The sequence below is a fragment of the Columba livia genome, chromosome 3 (assembly GCF_036013475.1).
Source record: "Columba livia isolate bColLiv1 breed racing homer chromosome 3, bColLiv1.pat.W.v2, whole genome shotgun sequence".
NCBI lineage: Eukaryota > Metazoa > Chordata > Aves > Columbiformes > Columbidae > Columba > Columba livia.
The window spans coordinates 48,247,965-48,269,004 of NC_088604.1; the positions used below are offsets into that span (position 1 = coordinate 48,247,965).

Sequence of the window (21,040 nt, forward strand, 5' to 3'; positions counted from 1 at the left end):
CGGCCCGCGGAACACGCCGCAGCGCTGGGGGAGCAACCAGAACCCGCGGCGGGAGCGCTGCCGCCCACTCCCACCGCCCCACTGAAGCCCGAGCTCCGTAACTCGCCCCCGCAGGCTCCGGCCACCCCGCCGGGGGAGGCCACTCGTCCGCCGAGCGGGGCCAGGAGCGGCAACCGGGGCGCAACTGTGTGGTGCTGGGGAGGAGCGGGCGCCGCCCCGCGTCCTCCCGGCTCGACGGCTGCCGCCCCCCGGGCCCCGGCGGCTGGAGGAGGCACGGAGGGGTGTCCCCAGCGGCGCCGGGCACTCACCGCTCCGCCGCCAGCCCCGCTCTGCGCAGTCGCCACCGCACTTCCGGGCGGCAGCGGCGCGCCTTGCGTCGTGACGTACAGAGCAGTGTATGACGTGCCGCGGGCGGGGCAAGCGGCGTCAGCGCTCGCTCTTCCCGCGTGTCGCGCGCTGAGCGATAAGCGTTACACGAAGCGGGACTCAAGACTTAAAGTTGTTTTAATTTGAACATTTTGTGTCTGAGAAGCTGCTCGTAGGAAGCGTGGCGTTGTTCCGCAGCCGCGCTCCGTGGTTACCCAGAGGAGGCGCCCGGTGGCGGCGGCGCGCAGCCGGCGCTACCCGAAGCCGGGGCTGGCGCCCTGCAGGGACAGGAACGCCCGCAGCCTGTCGTCCAGCCCGGGGGGCCTGCGCCGCGGCTCCCGGTACGGCCCCGCCATGGCCGCCCCCAGGTAGGGCAGGAGCTGGCAGCGCTCCAGGAACTGCGCCAGCTGCCGCCGGTACATCTGCCGCACCGGCTCCGAGCTCCGGGGGTTGTGCGCTGCAGGAAGGTAAACCGTGTGTCAGTGTCCCCTCTTGACTTAGTGGGGCTACACGATGGAAATGTTAAAAGCAGTCTACACCTGGTGGTTTTATCCTCGATACAGATAGAACTGCAGTGGGTTGTGCCTTGTTGGCACCAAATCAATAAAAACTCAAGTCTGATATTTCAGAAGTTCTTAACTCCAAAAGGGTAGTGATATTCAGAAATATCAAGGCTTTTGTAAACAATAACAAACATATTTTGTTACTTGTTTGTTCTTCAGGGGCCCATACTGGGATGAGTATTGTTTAATATGTTCATCAATGACATAGATGGTGGGATCGAGTTGCACCCTCAGCAAGTTTGCAGATGACACCAAGCTGAGTGGTGCAGTTGACACACCTGAGGGAAGAGATGCCATACAGAGGGACCTGGACAAGCTCCAGAAGTGGAGGCATGTGAACCTCATGAGGTTCAACAAGGCTAAGTGCAAGGTCCCGCACCTGTGTTGGGGTGACCCCTGGTTATCAATACAGGCTGGGGGATAAGGGATTGAGAGCAAACCTGCGGAGAAGGACTTGGGGACACTGGTAAGTGAGACATTGGACATGAGCCTGCGATGTGCACTTGCAGCTCAGAAGGCCAATCGTATCTTGGGCTGCATCAAAAGGAGTGTGGCCAGCAGGTCAAGGGAGGTGATTCTGCCCCTCTACTCCACTCTGGTGAGACCCTACCTGGAGTCCTGCATCCAGCTCTGGAGCCCTCAGCCCAAGACAGACATGGACCTGTTGGAGAGGGGCCAGAGGAGGCCACCAAGATGATCGGAGGGCTGGAACGCCCCTATTAATATGAGACAGTCTGAGAGAGTTTGGGTTGTTCAGCCTGGAGAAGGCTCCAAGGAGACCTTATTATGGCCTTTCAGTACTTAAAAGGGGCCTGTAAGAAAGATGGGGCAGACTTTTTAGCAGGGCCTGTTGCAACAGGGCAAGGGCTAAAGGTTTTAAACTAAAGGAGGGGAGATTCAGGCTAGACATGAGGATGACATTTTTTACAATGAGGGTGGTGAAACACTGGCGCAGGTTGCCCAGAGAGGTGGTAGATGCCCCATCCCTGGAGACATTCCAGGCCAGGCTGGACGGGTCTCTGAGCAACCTGATCTAGTTGAAGATGTCCCTGCTCATTGCAGGGAGTTGGACTGGATGGCCTTTGAATGTCCCTTCCAGCCCAAACCATTCTACGATTCTATATGCTCAGCTGCCATCAACTTCCCACTGAAATGGCGCAGCCCAGGTGTGGTGTGGCTGGCACTGGGCCACTGTGTCCTTGGCACAACTGTTCTATGACCAAAATGCTTTGCCCATAAATAAACACGAGTTGACTGATGTTTCAGAGAAGGAAGGACATGCCAAGGCCAAGAACTCCACAATGAAGAGAGTATTGTTTCTTTTCTTTCTTACCTCTCTGCCCTACATTAGTATCGAGTGCCAATTCTTTTTTTATTTCAATGGTTACACTGAGGCAAAGGGGATGGAGTGATTGAAGACAGCCAAATTGTAACAAATTTTTTTCCTGTAGATGGTACTTTATATCTCATTAGAAAAACTGGATGGCATGAAGGACTATGCTAGGAGACACTTCAGCCCACTAGCTTTAAATTGTAGACAACCGCATTTAACAGCTTCTGAGCGATTTTTTTAAACATAGAGCACTTACAGGAGTCAAGTTTGAAGGGCACTAAATCACTCTAGTGATGTATGGTTTCCTACACTTTTCCAGGAGTAAATCTCTCTGCATGCATGATTGATTTCCTATACCTTCTTGGATATTAAAAGCAATCCAGTATTGTTGTTAGAAAAGCTGCAGGAGCAACTAAACCACTATTTCTTGTTCCCTATTTAAATGTGACATTAGAGAGTGACATAATTGAAGATGAGAAAGTCTTACTTCAGATAGAAATAGGACGTAAAAATTTTGCAAGGGACCACAACGTGAAGCACTTTGATCAAGTTTTTGATCAAGGACGGCATGACTAGTCTGAAGAGAGTCACAATAATAAATAATGCTATATTTGCAAAGGAGATTTTTCAGTCTACTGGAATACTGCATCTTAAAGTTGCAAGCAGCTCTACTCAGTATTGGAAGTATTAGGAGAACTTGTTCTCCTGGATTCCTATGGTCAAACTGTTTCTTGCTGCATGAGGAGAAGAGATCTGTGCACTTGTGTAACCTTTCCATCTCATCATCCAGTGCTAACAATGATGTAATGATGCAATGTATGAACAAAGCATTCCTAGCATGGACATTGTTATATTAGCAAAGCTGTGCTAACAATAGAATGAAAACAGTCTTTGTGGATGAAACAAACTACAGTATAAAAGCAGTTTTGCTGGCTTAAGAACTGTGCATTTATACAGGGGTTTATTGTGTGCCTACGCTGTTCGGTGGTCTTCCTGAACAAAGCTATGCTAGCAAAAACCTGTGATAGTCTGAGAAAATTCTGGAGGGCTCTGGGAACTGCATCAGGAAACACAGGATTTGAAGAACTTTAGACAAAGAATAAAAATTGCCATTATCTAAGAATAAGTAAAAATTCAAAATAACAAAAGGCAAAGTAAAGTTCACCCACTGAACGGATTGACTTATAAAAGGCATAGGAAATCTACACAGATTGGTTATCAGTGTTGTATTGGACGATCTAGTGCATTTGTATAATTCACTTTTTATAGCATTATTTTGTACACTACCTTTTAAATGGCAGGCGACAAACAGCAGAGCAGTTTCTTTTACACTTAGGAAAGGAAATTTTGGCTTTAAGCAGCCTACTTCATTCAGAGCTTTTATCAGAGAAGCTGCTACTCCCTAAAGAAAGCAAACAGTTTTAGAAGACTCTTGCCGAAATCCAGAACAAAATTATATTCAAAGTCTGATCCTGTTGTCATGCAAATCTAACAATATAGGGCGATATCTAAATTGGCAAAATGTAGAGATAACAAGTAGTATAAAATAGGTAGGGAAGTGACCATTAATCTTTTTTTTTTCCCATATTGATGTCTGAAAATGTAACCAACTATCCTTAAATGATTCCAGACAGGCTTGTGTCCATCCTGATGTTAGAAATCAAAGCAAAACGTGATCTTGCAAGACAACAAAACAAAACAAAGGAGTCAGAAAATCCATTATATAATATTGCAGTGTATGATTCCCCTCTGATGATCTTACTTGTATTTTTTTTCCATTAAAGCTACAAATATCTATTATTTTAAAGGTTTTAAAACTTGTAGGTGCAGAATTTTCACTTTAATGTAATCCCATTAATAAACTATAGGACTCATACTGCCTTAAAAATGAAATAAACAGAGTGGTATATACTATATATTGCAAAGTGGTGTTTTAAAATAGAAAAGCAAGAACTGGCCTGTTCAAGGTATCCACATAAAGGAAGTGCAGTGAGTACTATTGGCTCCTTTATTGGAGGGAGTTTATGTGGCAGCTTCAGATTCCAGTACTTCTCTGGTAACCTATCCAGATAAAGTAAGCACTTTTAAGACGTATAAACTGTGACACGATTAAAGATTAAAATGCAGTTAGTATATTCACCTCATAAACTTGAGAAGTTTTTCTTCGCTTTCAAAAATGTATACCTTATCTTGATATTTTGCTGCATACTCAATGTTGCCAGGCACCAGAGCTTCATATCTGAAGAGACAGAACAAGAAAGACCATTAATTCACAAGAAATGTAAAACATCATTTGCACAGTGTAAATTCATGAGCTGCTGGAAACCTTCTGGTAATTTATCAAGTATAGGAGCTACAAAAAAGCAATTGGATTATCCAAGTTTCCACCACATGAGTGACAGTTACAAGGCTCAAAATCTGAGAAAGTCTCTGCTGCAAAATCTGTTTATTAAGGGACTTTTATAGTGCTTCTTTAGAGCTTCTCTAGTTAAAATGCCAGTCATGGTTTTTCAGGAGATTAAGGAGGGACAGCACAGAATTGATTCTTACCGTTCTACCTTGATGAGAAATTCCTGCACACCGAGGAAAAGCAGTGGGACTTTATGGTGGAGTTTAATGGATTTTTTATAAAAATTGTAATAGATGGCTTTGCATCTACTAAGGTTTTGTGAGATTTGTTTGAACTTCTGAAGGCTTAAGATAGAGAAAACTCAAACTATATCCAAGCTGTCTTCATCACAAAAGACAGTAAGCCAACACAGATCCTGTAGCCGCATGAGTTTCAAAAGGTGATTTTACATTGATTTCCAAAGCCAGAGGCACAATATGGAGAATTGTAATTGCTTTTCCTGTCCAAACCCTGAACACTATTAAAAAGCACTTTGAATGTATTTCCTCATTAATATGGTAATGTAGGACACAGTCTGTAATTCAGCCCACGACAACTGCAGTGATGTACCTCTGTTTTCCATCTAGGTAAGTGACGGGACAGTATCCCTGCATTTCAGCGCTCAGAGGGAATAAGGCCTTCACGTCTGCCACAGTCAGTCTCTTCGGCAGCATGTCTGGGAGAGGGCGAGGTGCCAGTGGTGGCACATAAACCTCTGGTCTGCTCAAGAATTTCTGTAGAAAAAGAAATGTTTTTGTAATGAAGGAAGCACTCTTAAGATTTTCAGTCCAGCTCCAGAGGACTGGCTCACGCAATGTAGATACTTATTTCTTCTGCAACCCCTCTCTCAGTGCGCTGCTGCTGCTGCTCTCGTGTAATTAATTTCTTTTCCTGCCCACTCTCAGTTGAAGTCATCACTATCCGCCCACCAGCCATCACTGTTCACTGCTGCCATTAGCCACTCTCTACCTCCAGTCTCCCCAAAACAGACCAAAAAAGGAGGAAATGGTTTTAAAATCAATGTTTGATCTATGACAGTTTGTAAGAGGAGCTTTGGTTTGAATAGATGCTCTGCTGCATTTTTTCTGCCTAGACTTTTGACAGCGGAAGGATGCAGAACAAAAGCTTGAATACTAATACCACTAGTCTAATTCAGATGATATATTGCTTCTTTCTGTATGGAATCAAAGAATCCAAGCAACAATGTTCCCCCTGCCCTTAATCCCCTCCCGACCCATTTTTTGACACTTACGTCCAGTTCTTCCTGTGAAGCCATTTTGTAATAGTGTCCTCGAAATTCTGCAGCAAACTGTAGTGACGACGTTACGGAGCAGTCAACCAATTCACCCTTTTCTGCAAGGCTGACGGGGCAGTACTGCCCAAACTCCCCCAGCCGATGCCGCAGCTCTTCAGGAGCGATACATAAATCAGCAATGCTGGCTGCTTTTCCTGTAAATAAGAGCAATTAATAATAATGTTTTGTTAACGAAAGACACAGAAACATCAGACATTTCTATTCAGAAAAGTTGCAGTTTAGAAAATATCATAATTCATCATGTGGAAATGATGCAATGAAAATTACAATAGCAATTTTTATAGATTTATATTAAAATGAAGTTGCAATTTTACCAATTCATTTTAATAACATTTTTCTAGCACTGAAGAAATATAAGCATTATTAATGATGTGAGATACTCTGCATGCTTAACTTATTAGTCTGTTTTCCCTGGGACAGTTTTATTTAGTATTTATTTTTTTACTCCGTTGTGTTGCTAAGGAGCAGTTCAGCTATTTTATTTCTTTACAATGGTGAAAAGAGAACAAGGTGTGAAGAAAGCCTCCCATTTATTCATCCACGTCTTGCAAATGCTACAGTCTATCTGAACTAAATATATTCAAAATCTCGAATAAAATGTCATATAAACCCCAAGCTATTTAAAAATGGTGCTTTTCAAGCTTGATGTGAGAAAGTTAAATACTTTAAAAATATTTTTTGGCTTATGACTGCGATTTTTAAAAAGGGTGCAGCCACAGAGCTGTAAAAGTTAAAACCAAAAGGTGGATATAAGATAAGGAAGTCTGTTTGCCCTTTAGAGGAATTCTAGTTAAACTGTACAAGCATATTTTAAAAGATTATTTAATCATGACCAATGCTGACACACAAAAATTCAAGTGGGAACTGTGCCATTTTAGACTAAAGTGTTTTTCCTCTCACAGCACAGAAGCTAAATCAAACAGCACATTTAACCTTAATTCTGAGCTGATAATTAACATTCTCCCCTCTTCCTCTGCTGACACTTGAGTCGTGCTGCAGGTCATAGTTCCCCTCATATACTCAGGGGTACCATTTGTGGTTTGTCAGCCAGCGTTGAGGAATCTGCCACGGACCATGAGACCACTGGTTTCTTTCAGCTGTATCCTGTTACCCTGTTCTTTGGAAAATGGCCTCAGGCTGCCCTGTGCTTGGTTTTGTCTTAGAGATCTCCTCAAGGTCTCTCCAGATGACACTGAAGAATTTGAGGGTATGTATGTGACCAAGAATTAGCTTCATCCAAAACAAGTTGAAGTTGAAAGTTACATTGCAGCTTCTTAAAGAATCAACTATTATTCTGAGAAACTTTGTTTTTCTTTTACCTGCTCTTCTTTTTTCCAGGTATATTTGAATTTTTTTAACACCCACTTGAACTTCCTGTAGTACTTTGTTCCAGATCCACCACTTGCTCTGAAAAGCATCAATCACACACCAGTTCTGATGCTCCTTCTTATAGTAAGTCCTAATTGCGTCAATGTGCTGTTTATAGCAGGAATTTTTAATAGCTAGAATCTGTGAGCTGTCATGTTCAGGGTAGGGAGGTCTGAAGACAATGAAAAATAACACCGTTTTAATTTGAGTCTGAAGAACAGACCATTTCATTGAATTTCAAGTGTAAATTCTAGAGTCCACTTTAAGTCCTTTTTACAAATTCTGCATATTTGAAACTCTAGAGCATATTTGAGAAATACAGCTTTCTTATTAGGAATATTAGCAGTTATGTATGAAAACCAGCATACTTCTGATCAGACAGTTATGTTCAGAAACGAAGAACAAAACTTTTGCTATTTCTGTCCCAAATACAACTCAATGATTTTATAAAGGACTTGGAATGTATCGGCACGTATTGACTGACATGCACTACCAATACACCATAAAATGGTACCCTAGACACAATGCTATGAACCTTTAAAATGGAAGTCAATTGTTTATTGAAAAACAGGCTTAAATTTGAATTATGTTGTTGTTTTTAAATCGAGGAGAGGCCATAATCCTTGGATATGTTTTGAAAACTGTCTGTCATTTACATAAAGGAAAATAATCTATCTGACCTCTAAAAATATTGTGCAAGACCAGAAGAGATATTTTGACTAGAACATAGAAGGATTTTTTGTTCTGGTTCTTAATTTAAATGATGCCAAAAAAAAGGATAAAATTATTTTTTAATAGGATTAATATCTCTGTAAGTTGTACCTTTCAGAAATATCTGATATTGCACAATTGAATTGTATTTAAGCCTATGAAATATAATTAGTTTGGTATTTAAAATGAGAAGTTTAAAGTAAATGCTTTCTAAAAGACAGTATTAATTTAATTTTTTGCAATGCAAATTGTCTTTAGGCTTTCAGTAAACAATTAAGCATTATACTGATTACTTGATAAAAAAAAAGAGACAAAATGAAAGAGACATGCAATAATGCTCTAAGCTATCTGGGACTTCTTAGAAACACTTCCTCTAATGAGAACCAGGTTCTTATACAATTTAATTTTAAGGTGAATGTTCTGTTCTTTTTAATTCTCTGTCCATTTATAAACTACTTACTGCTCTTCCTCAAAAACAACCAACAGCTCTTTAAAGAGAATATTTATCTCCTTAGAAAAACAAAGCAAAGCTGAACTGAAATGATTAGATGAGTAACTCATTAACTGTATACATTATTAAAATAGACATTGTTTGCATCTTTTTAAAAGAACTCCAATTAAGACTTAAAAAAGAGCTTATTAGATGAAATATCAATGTCCCTTATGATGATAATAATTGAATTGATGAATAATAAACTTCAGCAGCAGAGTGAACTAGTAACATTTCATTAAAACCAATTAAACGAAGAAGTGAGGGCTCAACATTGCACATCAGTGGCGTCAGTCATGCAAGCAGGGGGTCTGGCCAGAGCTCGCCACAAATTCCTCTGGCCTCTTATGTCTCCATTTCTGGTCTATGGAAATCAAAGCATTGGAATGTAGAGGGACCAGTGTCTGTGTCTTTTTGCATGTGGAGTTTGGGACTGGGTTATGCACCAGCTTAGATACAGCCTCTCAGCCTACAGCACTGAGGCACATAAATAGAGAAATGACAATATCATGTGGATAAAAAGATTGCGATCAGGGAGCATCACGACCTGTCCATGCTTTCCTTATCCAACATGGCTCTTCTGAACACTTCCTTTGCATCCATATCTAATTCAAAGATTTTTGCTGGAATTATCCTTGCTGATTCCAAGAGCTGTACTTGTTTTTTTGTTACAGGATATCCATCAATCACAACTCTGCATACAAACAGAAACAGAAAGAGTTTTATTAAGAAGTCAGTTTCTAATTAACCTTTAAGTCTATGAATATTCCTAGTACGTTCTCAATAGAGACAAAAGTCTACACCCATGTCATGATGCCATCACTGTCCTGACTTGATAGGCACAGTCTTCACTCCTAAGAATTTGCAATCAAATTTTAAAAAAAGTAAAGTAGATAGAATGAGAAATAGTAAACAGTAAAATAAATACACTTAGGGCAAAAAGTATAGGAATGTAAATGGATGGCTCTGACTTAAAAAAACTTTAAAATTCTGATACATCAGTCATTTGGAAACATAATTTTAACAATGGGAAATCTCCATATGCATTGGGAAGAGTAATTTTCAAAGCGAAAAGTAAAATAATTTGCAGTACTTGAAGAGTTTTTTTAATCACATTGAAGAATAAATGCTTTTCACAGGATAGGCAATACTGGAGCAAAGCACACTGAAACAATATTCCAGTATTTAACATGAAAGAAAAGTTGAAAGAATTCTGATCTCAAGCTCAAATAATTTTCAGAGATTATTCCAGAATTGCTTTTCTCTGTAACAATTCCCGTTTTTAGGAAGAGGAATTGAATGTCCTGAAATCACGATCATGAAGCATTTTAAGTCTGCCAGTTTGGAAGGTGTTTCAGTGATGGAGAAAGAGCTTAGGAAATCAGGATCACATATGTATGATGGGGAAAGACTCCCTGGTGTCAGTTCCTCCTTAATAACTTCAGTTGTTAACAAAGCTGGAAAAAACTTTGAGTACTGAACCAGTCTGCATGACCAAAGAGAATCAGATGCATTCAAGTTGGTACTGGAGTTGGTATAAGAGAGATAAAATCATAGTTCTCAAAGGATAATTGAAAATATTGGCTTATTGACTGAAAAAAGGTAACTTCGGAAAACATATTACTTGGATTTATGGGAATATACATACTTGAAAATTGCAGAAAATTGTGCTTCAGTCTGGTTTTCCAGAGTAGTGTGAAAAACCTCAGTTTGGATTATTTTATCTTGAAGTGAAATTGTTCGACAGTGACAACATGGGAATCACTGCCTATGAAGGGACTGGCATGCCTGGAAAAAAATCCCCAAAACCCAAACAAGACTCTTACCCAGTGGTGTTACACACAGGATTCATCAGAGCCACATCGAGAGCCTGGATGGCCAGTTCATCAGGTACGCTCTGTCCTTTGTGAAGATGCTGATTCAGCGCAAGTGCCAACTCGCTCTCTGGCTGCTGGTTTAACACCAGCCGTATGGCCTGTCCCATACTCAGGCGCTGTAACCCATACACACTTGCAAACTTCTTGGCAACTGCAAAACATTTTGATTTCAACACCCAACTTTTAGGTAAGCAACATCACAACCTAGCGGTCTGTTAAAGTACAGCTTTTGTCTTAGAACTAACGGCTCAGCTCATTCCCTGGGTCATTCCCAATGCCTAATCTTAGTAAGCAGGTCCCTAAATCCTCTTGGGACCCTAAAGAGTCCAAACCTTGGCATATGTGCAGAGGATACACAGTGCACTAACAGTGTTCAGTTTAGCACAAACCTCAGCAGCAACAATCAATATTATTACAAGATACATTAGAAAATATTATTTCACTGCTACCCCTTTTACAGATCAGCCTAGCAGCTAGACCATGTATCCAGGAAATGGAGAATATGGTTAAAATTTCCTCCTTAATATGAGATAATTTGAACCCATCTCTTCTTTTTCTAACACCCATTCTAATCATTAAGCTATGGTGTAAGCTCAATTTTTGCCTCCTCCAGTTAAAGGCAGAGTTCTGTGGATTGAAAGAGTCATGGAGAAAGAAGGAGAGGGGAGAAAGATGGAAATCTTGGGGTTTTTAATCTAGAAGTTTAGAAACAGACTGGAGAATGTGGAGTTTTGAGTTCTGGTCCTTGATCCTATAAATATTTATTCACTTTACATTGGATCATATTGATTGAAAGAAATAAGAAAAAAAAAGAAAATAATCAAAAATAATACGAGGCATATAAGTAGTGTAAGTCAAGATTTTCTAAGTGCCAGTCCGGGCCACTTAACTTCTTAAGACGTTGGGATAAAATTCAGATGGTCAAGACATAAGTATCTGACTGTCAAATGAGACACTGGATAATGTAACTAAAAGATTCTGTGCCCAGCAAGAAAAGCAGGAAGACCAACAATATGATTTTTTAACAGCGGTAATCACGGATTCACCTTCAGTCATTAGAAAAGGTTTTGCTTTATAGATAATACTGGCTCCTACCTGTAGTCTTTCCTGATTTTGGAGGTCCCACGATTGCAATCTTAACTGGCACAGCTGGTTTAGCTTTTGGCTGACAAATATATTTGATGGGATTTTTCATAAATGTTTCTTTATTTTCTTTACTTGAAAAGAAATAAATGTATTGTCGATGGATTACAGGAAAGACACTGCTTTCATGGCTTTCTTGTGGCTTGATTACTTCTCCTTCACTTAGCTGTAGCATATATAAAATGGGAAGCAGTTGATTAGGTTTGACAAAATCTCTTCTGAGCAACAACTCTATGAAACAGACCATCAAAGCATTCTGAAATTCATACATATGAACATAATACTTTGTCTAGGTCTGAGGAATTTCCATACATATGCAATTCTTGTACAAAAAGATGAAGTAAACATTGAAGAGAGAAAGAATATTCACTGTTTCCAGTAGGTGGTACCGTAACACTTTCTGTCCATCAAGAGAGTGTAGTCAGAGAGGTATAGCATCATACTTTTTAATTTTCAGAGAATAAAGAAAATAATTTTATTCCTCTGTGAATTAAAACCACTTATCTGCCTGACAGTAGAAGATATACTGAGAACATTGTATTCAGCAGAAGTCATGTACAAATTAAGAAAACAGAAAAGAATATCAATACTTACATTGTGGTGAAGTGTAGAAACACAAGGCAAGCCAAAAGAGCTTTTGGTAAAATACATACACTGCTGATGAAATCTTTTCAGACAGCCCACTAGAAATTCTGTAGTGCTGATGAAGCATTGAGATGTAAGAGGGGCACTGATGGCAGAAACGGTCATTGCAGAAATGCAGGATTCCTTGCATCACTGTTCACTGTGGAAGAACTTATGCCCCTGTTGCAGCCCTTCTTGGAGGAACTGCCTTAAAGTGCCAATAAAATGTTTTAGAACAAACTGTTGACATCTGTTGAAAAAATTGCCAAGACCCAATGATCCTGAGGGTCTCTTCCAACCGAAATGATTCTGCGATTCTATATTCACCACGCAGTTCTAAAGGGACTCAGAAGTGAAATTGTTAGTGGGTATGTATGTGTAACCTGTTGCTTACGTTGGCCACTTTTCACAAAAAAAGGAAGGTGGACAAAGTGACCAGTTTTTGTAAAGGCCTTGAGGACTGATCCTGGCAAACACAGTCCAGCAAATCCAACCCTGTATTGAGCAAATTAAAATATATGAATGAAAAAACCCAGTAGTTATTTGGCATACATAAGGGATAATGGGGAAGAGCCAACTCAGCTACTTGTAGATGGAAATCAGACCTCACAACTCTACTGGTATTCTTTGAAGGAGTCAGTAAATATATAGATAAGTTGATCTGGTTGTTACAGTAAGAGATGAGATTGTTCTGCTGTGTGGTATTACCTTGCCAGACCCTTCTCTGATTCTTAGGTTCCTCTTCCTGCATAAAGTCATTTCAGGGTGTTTGCCCTCAATTTGTAAGATGTCAGGAGTCTGTTGTACTGTATATTTGCTCCCGTTCCTCCTTCAGCTCATCATTTTTATTCTCTGCTTATCTAATCAGTTGCATAACTACTTCCCTCGCCCCCCAATTTAATCTAAAAATAATTGGCATATACTCTATCAGCCTTTCTACAAAAAAACCTCTGGTCCTTAATCAATTTCATAATTTCTGTTATATCTTCAAATACCATCAAAATGATCCTATTTCCCCTTCATTGTTGTCAGCACATACACTTCCACTATGAGCACACCACTCTGATTTTATCTAATAGCTTTCTATGACTTCTTTCTTCTAACCGAATTGTACTTTTTGGTTGGTAAAAAAACACTGTACAGCATAAATCAATGAACTGGAGAAATGAAATTACAAAAATGTAGTGAAATCTAATAGAGCAAAGTGCAAGGTCTAGTGTGTAGGGACTATTAATAGTTTCACATATAAACTGGGGTTCAGTAATTGGAAATGACAGAAGAGAAGAAATACCTGCTTCTGTTAATAAGTCTCTAGATTATGAAATGCCAATTTTCATGCACTCATGGAAAAGCCAATTCTGAAATCCTAAAACATTTGAAATAAGTATTTTGATTATATGAAACCGTAGTAAGAGCTGATCTATATTAAATTCTGATTGCCAAAGTTCAAGACAGATAAATGTGATCTGGAACAGCTGAAGATCCAACATGATAGCTATACAAAAGCAAATAAAAGTTACTTAATTAGCATAGTAAAATAAAAGCCGAAGAACGTTTCCTTCAGGAACTTACTGCTTTCTATATCTTGTTCACTGTATGGATTTTTTTATCAATCCTCATTTTCAGTTCTGATTTACTCATGATCCAACCTGCTTTTATTTCCATGATGAAACAAAAAAATTAACCCACTAACATTTCACTTGCTACCAATAGAACTTTATCAGCCCACTTCTGGGGATAGACATGAGTACTTTCTGACCTCAGCTTTCCAGATCTCTAGTAAAATACTATGGAATTAGATTTGTTGCTCTTCAAAGTTTGTACATTTTGACAATGAAGAATTATTGGTGATGAATTACATACATGTGACATTTGTTGGTTTATTTTTTTGCCACTGATAGGCTTGGTGGCCACCTGTGTGGCTTCTTACAGATTCAAACCCCAAATCCTTTTGTTTTGTTTTCACTGCTTCTGGAAGGCTTTAAGACCTTCTCTGTTGCCTTTGTTTTGCGGATCGTTAAGTATTAAGCATTTTTTTCTGATTCAGTGCCACCTTCAGTTGTTGCTGATCCTAACAACAGATTTTATGCCTCTCAGCCTTAATTTAGCTGCAACAGTGAAAGACTAACATCTTTCATTGCCAATACTTGCCATGTTTTGTGTATATTCAGTGGTGTGGTTTTGATTCAGTAATGCAGTTTTCATAAAATATTTCTGGTACTAGTTGCTACTGTCTGATAATACTTTTTAATATTAATATTAGCTTGTTTTTTTTTTAAAGTATCACTTCTTGAAAATATTCTTCAGCTATTTAAGAACATTACCTTGACTGGATCCCACCGACCAAAAGAACTTGGAAATTTATATGAGCAAGCTAGCATCTTCTGTGCAACAGGCAAACTTATTGGGTAACATTTCTCAAAAATGCTTTCACGATTTTCCACTAGAGAATTCAGCTTGCTATATATTTGGTAGCGCACAATGCGAGGCTTCCGTCCTCCATTGATCTCAATTTGCGGTATTAACAATTTTTCAAATTCTTCCTAGTTAATGAAAACATAATGAAATATTAGAATCATAAACATGATCAGATTTGTAATAATGACTGTCATCAAGATTTTCTGTGAAATATCAAGGATTTCTTGAGCATGTTCTCAGTCACCATAAGTCAGCACAATCTGATTTGAGATGAGAATTGGTCTTCCTGCCCATTGAAGTTTAAATTATCCAGCCTATATTAGGTATCACACTATTTAAAAAATAAAATAAAATTATGATCTTACAGTTAACTTTGAGGGATCTACTATGATAAAGTGAAAGCTTGAGAAGTATCTTTAATTGAAAAAAAATACCATTCTTTACCTACTCCAAACAATTTAGGATGGCTTGTTTAGTTACCCTAAAAATATTGCTGTGCTCTGGTGACTTATTGTTCATAGTTTGGTTGCCTGCATCAACTGACCTGTCAAAAAGGAAATAAGGACGCCAAGACTCTCTAGATCTACCAAAAAGTGGTCTGTGTTTTTTTCCCCACAATATCAGTCTTATAAATTATCTACTTTTTGAAGCATATACCTTCTCACTACAGCCTTTATCTTGCTCACATATTTAAATCCTAAGTGCAGCACAATTGTTTAAGCACTGTAGTTTTTGAATTTGACAACTAAAATAAAACTGAAAACTCTTCTTGTGTCATGCAATCATATAATTTAACAAAATCAGCAGTGGAATAAGTACCTGTACACCTTGTAAACCCTCTGTTTCTGAAACAAACTTCTCTGAAATTTCGTTTTGGATGCGGTCAATGGCATCAGCCTCCTGTTCTTCTTCGGACTCTTCTTCTTCTTCTTCAAAAAACTCTTCTTCAAGTATAGCTTCAATATCTTCATTTTCATTCTCATCTTCTTCCTCAGTGTCTTCAGAATGCTCCTTATTTGCTAAAGCCTATATAAAGGTAAAATGTTTTGTTTTGTTTTATGTCTATGATACAGATAGTTTGAAGGAATATATGATATTCTTGTCTCCTTTTTAATTAGAAAAATCATTAATTCAACGAAACTACATTTTGGGGCATCCTTTATTGTAAGCAAAAATCTAGTAAATTCTAGAATCATATTTCAGAAGAAAATGCAGAGGTATTGCATAGTGCATGCAGTGAAACACTGTACCAGTTCCAAGAGTGCTTAAAAAACTCAAGTGCTACACTGCAGTTTTGATAAGAGGAATATTTTTCTCATGGTATTGTAGTTTGGCAGGACTTGTTATAAATAGCTTGTTAGCTGAAAGTGTATTTGACAGAATTTCATGAACAGTCAAGGAGTACATTAATGAACATATAAGTATACCTTGTAATTGAGTTTGAGCAGAAATCCTGGCACAATCGTGTTCTGGATTAACCATAGATTTGACAGGGTACCTAAAACACATGCCTAATTGCAATTAGTGGGATGTATTTGGTTTGTGTGGCAAGGTTTTGGTAGTGGGGGGTGCTACAGGGGTGGCTTCTGTGAGAAGCTCCTACAAGTTTCCCCCATGTCTGATAGAGCCAATACCAGCCAGCTCCAGGACAGACCAGCCACTGGCCAAAGCTGAGCTCATCAGTGACAGTGGTAGTGCCTCTGAGGTAATGTATTTAAAAAGGGGACAAAAAATCTGTGCAACAGCAACTGCAGCAGCCAGAAGAGAGGAGTGAGAATATGTGAAAGAAACAGCTCTGCAGACACCAAGGTCAGTGAGGAAGGAGGTGCTCCAGGTGCCAGAGCTGAGATTCTCCTGCGGTGTGTGGTGCAGACTGCGGCGAGGTTGCTGTCCTTCTGCAGCCCATGAAGGTCCACAGTGGATCAGATATCTGCCTGCAGCCTGGAGCAGGTGGATGTCCAAAGGAGGCTGGGACCCTGTGGAGAGCCCCTGCTGGAGCAGGCTCCTGGCAGCACCTGTGTCCCCAGGGCGAGAGGAGCCCAGGCTGGAGCAGGTTTGCTGGCAGGACTTGTGACCCTGTGGGGGACCCACACTGGAGCAGTCAGTGAAGAACTGCAGCCCTTTGGAAGGACTCACATTGGAGAAGTTTGTGGAAGACTGACTCCCGTGGGAGGAACCCCAGGCTGGACCGGGGGAAGAGTGTGAGGAGTCCTCCCCTGAGAGGATGAACTGACTGCAACCTCTGTTGCTTGTCCCCCTGCGCTGCTGGCGGGGAGAACATTGAAAAATCGGGAGTAATGTTAAGCCTGGGAAGAAAGGAGGAGTAGGGGGAAAGTGTTTTAAGATTTAGTTTTTATTTTCTCATTATCCTACTCTGATTTGATTGGTAATAAATTAAATTAACTTTCCCCAGGTTGAGTCTGTTTTGCCTGTGACAGTAATTGGTGAGTGATCTCTCCCTGTCCTTACCTTGACCCACGAGCCTTTCATTGTGTTTTCTCTCCCCTGTCCAGCTGAGAAGGGGAGTAATAGAGCAGCTCTGGTGGGCACCTGCCATCCAGCCAGAGTCAACCCACCACATGGGGCTACTCTTATGCTTACAAATCAGATGTATTAAATACATTCGTGTTTTGGAGAATTGGAGCACAAATTGAGAATTCATCTAAAATTGTTTATAGTGCTTATGAGTCAATAGTTTCTAAAATGATTTAAACATAATGTCAAATTATTTTTGAAAGTAGAAGTTTCCGACAGTCTATTTTTACTATTCTACATTGCCTTGAAAAGTCTGTGACTAAAACGTCTAGAAATTTCTAAGATACAAATGCAAGCGCTTATCCTTAAAATCTTTCTTTTAGCTTGTTTTCTTACCTCCTGTTTCTTTTGCCTTTGTTCTGCTAAAAGTTCTTCTCTTCTTCTAGCAATCTGCTCATCCTGTTAGTGGAGAAAGGATGTAAGACAATGATATTTGCTAATAAAAGCTCTCCTCTGAGAATTGCTAATGTGCCCTAGAATGAATGTTAAAAATCTGTTTCTAGATGCTTCTAATGATAAAAAATGCTACCTGTGCAGCTTGAAATTTTGCAGTCCATATACAGCTCTCTACTAGGTGAACATTGAAGTGAATTTTAGTAAAACTTCTAAGACTGAAATTAGCAGGGAAAAAGACTGTGATTCTGATGACACTGAGAATATTATAGTATTTATATTGGTAAGCTATAGTGTTTCTAAACTTATAGGTGGTTTCTCCCATTTGGCAAAGGGATGACTGAGCATAGTATTAAATGTGTGCTGCCCAGTTTTGACCAAGTTATAAGCATTTGAAATACAGTCCCCTTATGTCCTAAGTAGATACATGTCAAATACCAGATGGCTAAATCCTAACTCAGAAGTAATATACAGTAGTATTCTTCTTAAGGCCAGTGTGGTTGATGGTTATTCAACCTGTAATTGCTGTTCTTGCACACTGTAATACTGTCCCCTGAACTGAGATCAGAAAAACTAAGACTGTCAATACACTGGCAATAGCGCGATTTTAGAAATCCATGTTAAGTCCGAGCAAGTGGTCTGGTGTTCCTCAGTGACACAGCACTGCAGGTGTACTCATTGCTCTCAGTATCCTGTTGCCAGCTTCTTCTGCTGGAGAAGGAAACTCCGGCCTTCTGTATGTTGTCCAGCTTTAGTAAGAAAAGAAGGAATAAGAGTATACCCACCAATGCTGCATGCTCACACCACCACTTGACTTGCTCACCAACTGGATGCTATGCAAAAATACTCAATGTGTAACTAAAAACTATATTGCAATATGCATAAGCAAATATATCAAATTGCTGTCACTTAGGAAATCCTGATTCTGTTCTTTCCTTATTTCTTAATGTCTTTTGCAATTTCTGTCACTGCTTTGTGTATGTATTTTAAACAGGAACCCGTTGTTTTCTATTGTCATCAGGAGCCATTTTGATGCCTACACTGTTCATTAGAAGTTTGGACCCTAGGATCCATAGCACAGGTATTTGCCATTTGAATTATCAGAGTAACTGCTTACAGGGTGAGCTCAGTGCAGCAAAGTAGGCTGGTCACTAGAATGCACCTTTTCCAGCAAGATTGGCAACTTGCATCAGGAAGGACTAAATAAAAAAAATACTTTACCTGTCCTAGATTGTATGCATTGTCACAGCCAGCCTCTGGCATAAGCAGTTCAGAAAACTTACTGGTTCTGTACGAGCATTGTCCCAAATTATATTGTATTAACTTTCTGTGTGTCAGCTGCTCTGTAGTAACTTGCACTCTATAGTAACATATGCTCAGACCTTTTCTGTTAGTACATGTGAAGCACTTTATCTCACTTTTCTAGAAAGCTAGGAAACTTGAATAATTTTCATGTGCTGACTGTAAATGTCTGTATAGAGGTTTCAGGTGACTTCCATTAACTGGTAACCTGTTCAGTAGTAGGCACAGCTTTGCTCAAATGGGAGACTGTGCAGCTGCAACAGCACAGAGACTGTGCCTTAGTGCTACTCGTAGAGTCATAGCATGGTTTGGGTTGGAAGGGACCTTAAAGATCATCTAGTTCCAACCCCCCTGCCATGGGCAGGGACACCTTCCCCTAGACCAGGCTGCTCAAAGCCCCATCCAACCTGACCTTGAACACTCCCAGGGATGGGGCATCCACAGCTTCTCTGGGCAGCCTGTTTCTGTGCCTCACCACCCTCATGGGAAAGAATTTCTTCCTTATATCTAATCTAAATCTATTCTCTTTCAGTTTAAATTTCTGTGCAGAGTGTCATAGTTGGAAACACAGACACATACACTGTACAGTACCTATGAAGTCAGCCTATGGGAAATGCAGATCAGCTCAACAGCCCATGCTTAGGGAATCCAGGATACAACAACAATACGGTGCGTGAGACATGTATTTGATTTTTTTACGGCTATATTCACTCTCTCCATCTAGTTGCCTTTTGCCCAGGACTTTCCAGGTGCCTAGCATTGTCAGATACTTTTCTTGGACTGTGAGATATCTAAACTCCTGCACAAATTAATTGCACAGAGGAGGATAGGAGCCCTAAATTGCTTTTGGTTCCCATGGTGAATCTAGGAATGCTGTGGATGTGTGCGGCTGTGTCTTCTGCTCCCACATCTGTTCCTCTGTTTGCTCTTCACTGCTTTGGGCGTTTTAGAATCTGTGTTCAGACCTCTGCTGCTGAAATTGCAAAAATAAAGTAGACAGGATTAAAAACTTACCCTTATTTTTGCTTTCAGGTCTTTCAGTTTCTTTTTTTTTTCCATTTTTTTATGTTGTCTTTCTTTCCATTTTTGCAGACGTGGAGGAAGAAAGCGGTCAAGAACATCACTTTCTTCTACTTGAATATAAACCGCAACATCAGGACAGAGTCCTCGTTCTGACAAATACTGGGCCTCATCTGGAGTACGAGGGAAACCATCCAATATGAATCCTGTAGACCTAATTGGAAAAGAACATATTTACCATCACACAATGTATTTTAAAGTGCAACACAGTGAAAATGCAATTAATTTGAAAAAAAAAACCCAACAAACTCCCTTATTAAATGTATATGTTAAGAGTAAACTTAAAAAAATACTTTCAGGCATTACCTTTGACAATGTAAAACTGATACTTAACTATGTATTTTAATTGGTGTACCAATGTATTTCTTCTGAGGTTTTAACATGCAGAGGTTGTTTAAAAATAGCTTTAAAAAAGCAAAATGAATTGTGTCCTCAGTATTGCTTGTGTGACTCTAAGAACAGTACTTCTTTGCCACTGCTCTTAAAACAATGGAAAGTGCCCCAAACTTTACTTTGGTAACATCTGCCACAGAAAGCTTGTTACCTGAAAATTTAATTTTCACAAATGCCTGACAATTCTCTAGTATAGGATGAGAATTTTGCCACTCAGCATGACCTACGTCTCCTTTCCTGCAGATACTAAAAACATGTCAGATAGGTCAGGAAAACTCTGTGGCTTGTTGGAGCTCTTACAGTAAATCTCAAATTATGAGTAGTTGTGTAAAGCTGAATATTGTGTTAATAAGTTAATATTTCTTTTTATTAGTTTAGTCCTTAATAGGATGCATTGTAAAACTGCAGAAGACCAAAGAGGCCACAAGAGGTGGGAGTGGATGGAAGAAAGAGGTGGTCCTGGATGCTGTGGAAAGAAGTTGGAGGGAGGACATCAGTCATGATATATATCGTGATGAAGGTTCTCTTCTGCTGTACAGTCCCCGATTAAACTGAATTTATATAATATCATGACATTATGTGTAATGCTGGGCAATTTTTTGTCTCGGTGCATTTTTTTTTTCCTCTCTATTTTTACACCATTAAGAGAACATTGTCCCCTATCTGTGGGCTGACGGCACAAAAGTTTGTGTGATGGCCTTGTTTATTCTTTTTAAGGCATTTCTCATACTGTTATGAAT

General features: G+C 39.7%; 1 protein-coding gene and 1 long non-coding RNA gene across 19 annotated transcripts in view; one reads left to right on the forward strand and one right to left on the reverse strand.

The window, feature by feature from the left end:
- The window catches only part of LOC102097064 (zinc finger and BTB domain-containing protein 24), an 86,832-nt gene that overhangs the window by 14,661 nt on the left and 51,131 nt on the right, over nt 1-21,040 (reverse strand). For 8 of the 15 annotated variants that reach the window (XM_065059700.1, XM_065059696.1, XM_065059702.1 and 5 more), the window contains 14 exons: nt 19,842-20,061; nt 17,469-17,531; nt 15,417-15,623; nt 14,504-14,722; nt 11,508-11,721; nt 10,362-10,563; nt 9,083-9,229; nt 7,286-7,506; nt 5,904-6,100; nt 5,222-5,385; nt 4,403-4,501; nt 4,221-4,323; nt 3,550-3,664; nt 309-823 (listed from right to left, as the gene is read on the reverse strand). In XM_065059700.1, the coding sequence (XP_064915772.1) occupies nt 621-823; nt 3,550-3,664; nt 4,221-4,323; nt 4,403-4,501; nt 5,222-5,385; nt 5,904-6,100; nt 7,286-7,506; nt 9,083-9,229; nt 10,362-10,563; nt 11,508-11,721; nt 14,504-14,722; nt 15,417-15,623; nt 17,469-17,531; nt 19,842-20,061 (2,374 nt within the window). In that variant the 3' untranslated portion in view covers nt 309-620. Of the gene's footprint in view, nt 1-308; nt 824-3,549; nt 3,665-4,220; nt 4,324-4,402; nt 4,502-5,221; nt 5,386-5,903; nt 6,101-7,285; nt 7,507-9,082; nt 9,230-10,361; nt 10,564-11,507; nt 11,722-14,503; nt 14,723-15,416; nt 15,624-17,468; nt 17,532-19,841; nt 20,062-21,040 lie in introns of those variants that run through there. The other 7 variants (XM_065059701.1, XM_065059699.1, XM_065059697.1 and 4 more) reach the window with 5 other exon arrangements.
- Nucleotides 711-20,014, forward strand: LOC135579202 (uncharacterized). 4 transcript variants are annotated; one of them, XR_010471876.1, is made up of 6 exons: nt 711-833; nt 7,305-7,418; nt 10,267-10,425; nt 18,520-18,606; nt 19,360-19,496; nt 19,920-20,014. It is a non-coding gene; the product is annotated as an uncharacterized LOC135579202 (long non-coding RNA). The 4 variants fall into 4 exon arrangements; XR_010471878.1 differs by having other exon boundaries at nt 10,283-10,425; XR_010471875.1 differs by lacking the exon at nt 711-833 and adding an exon at nt 6,098-7,173.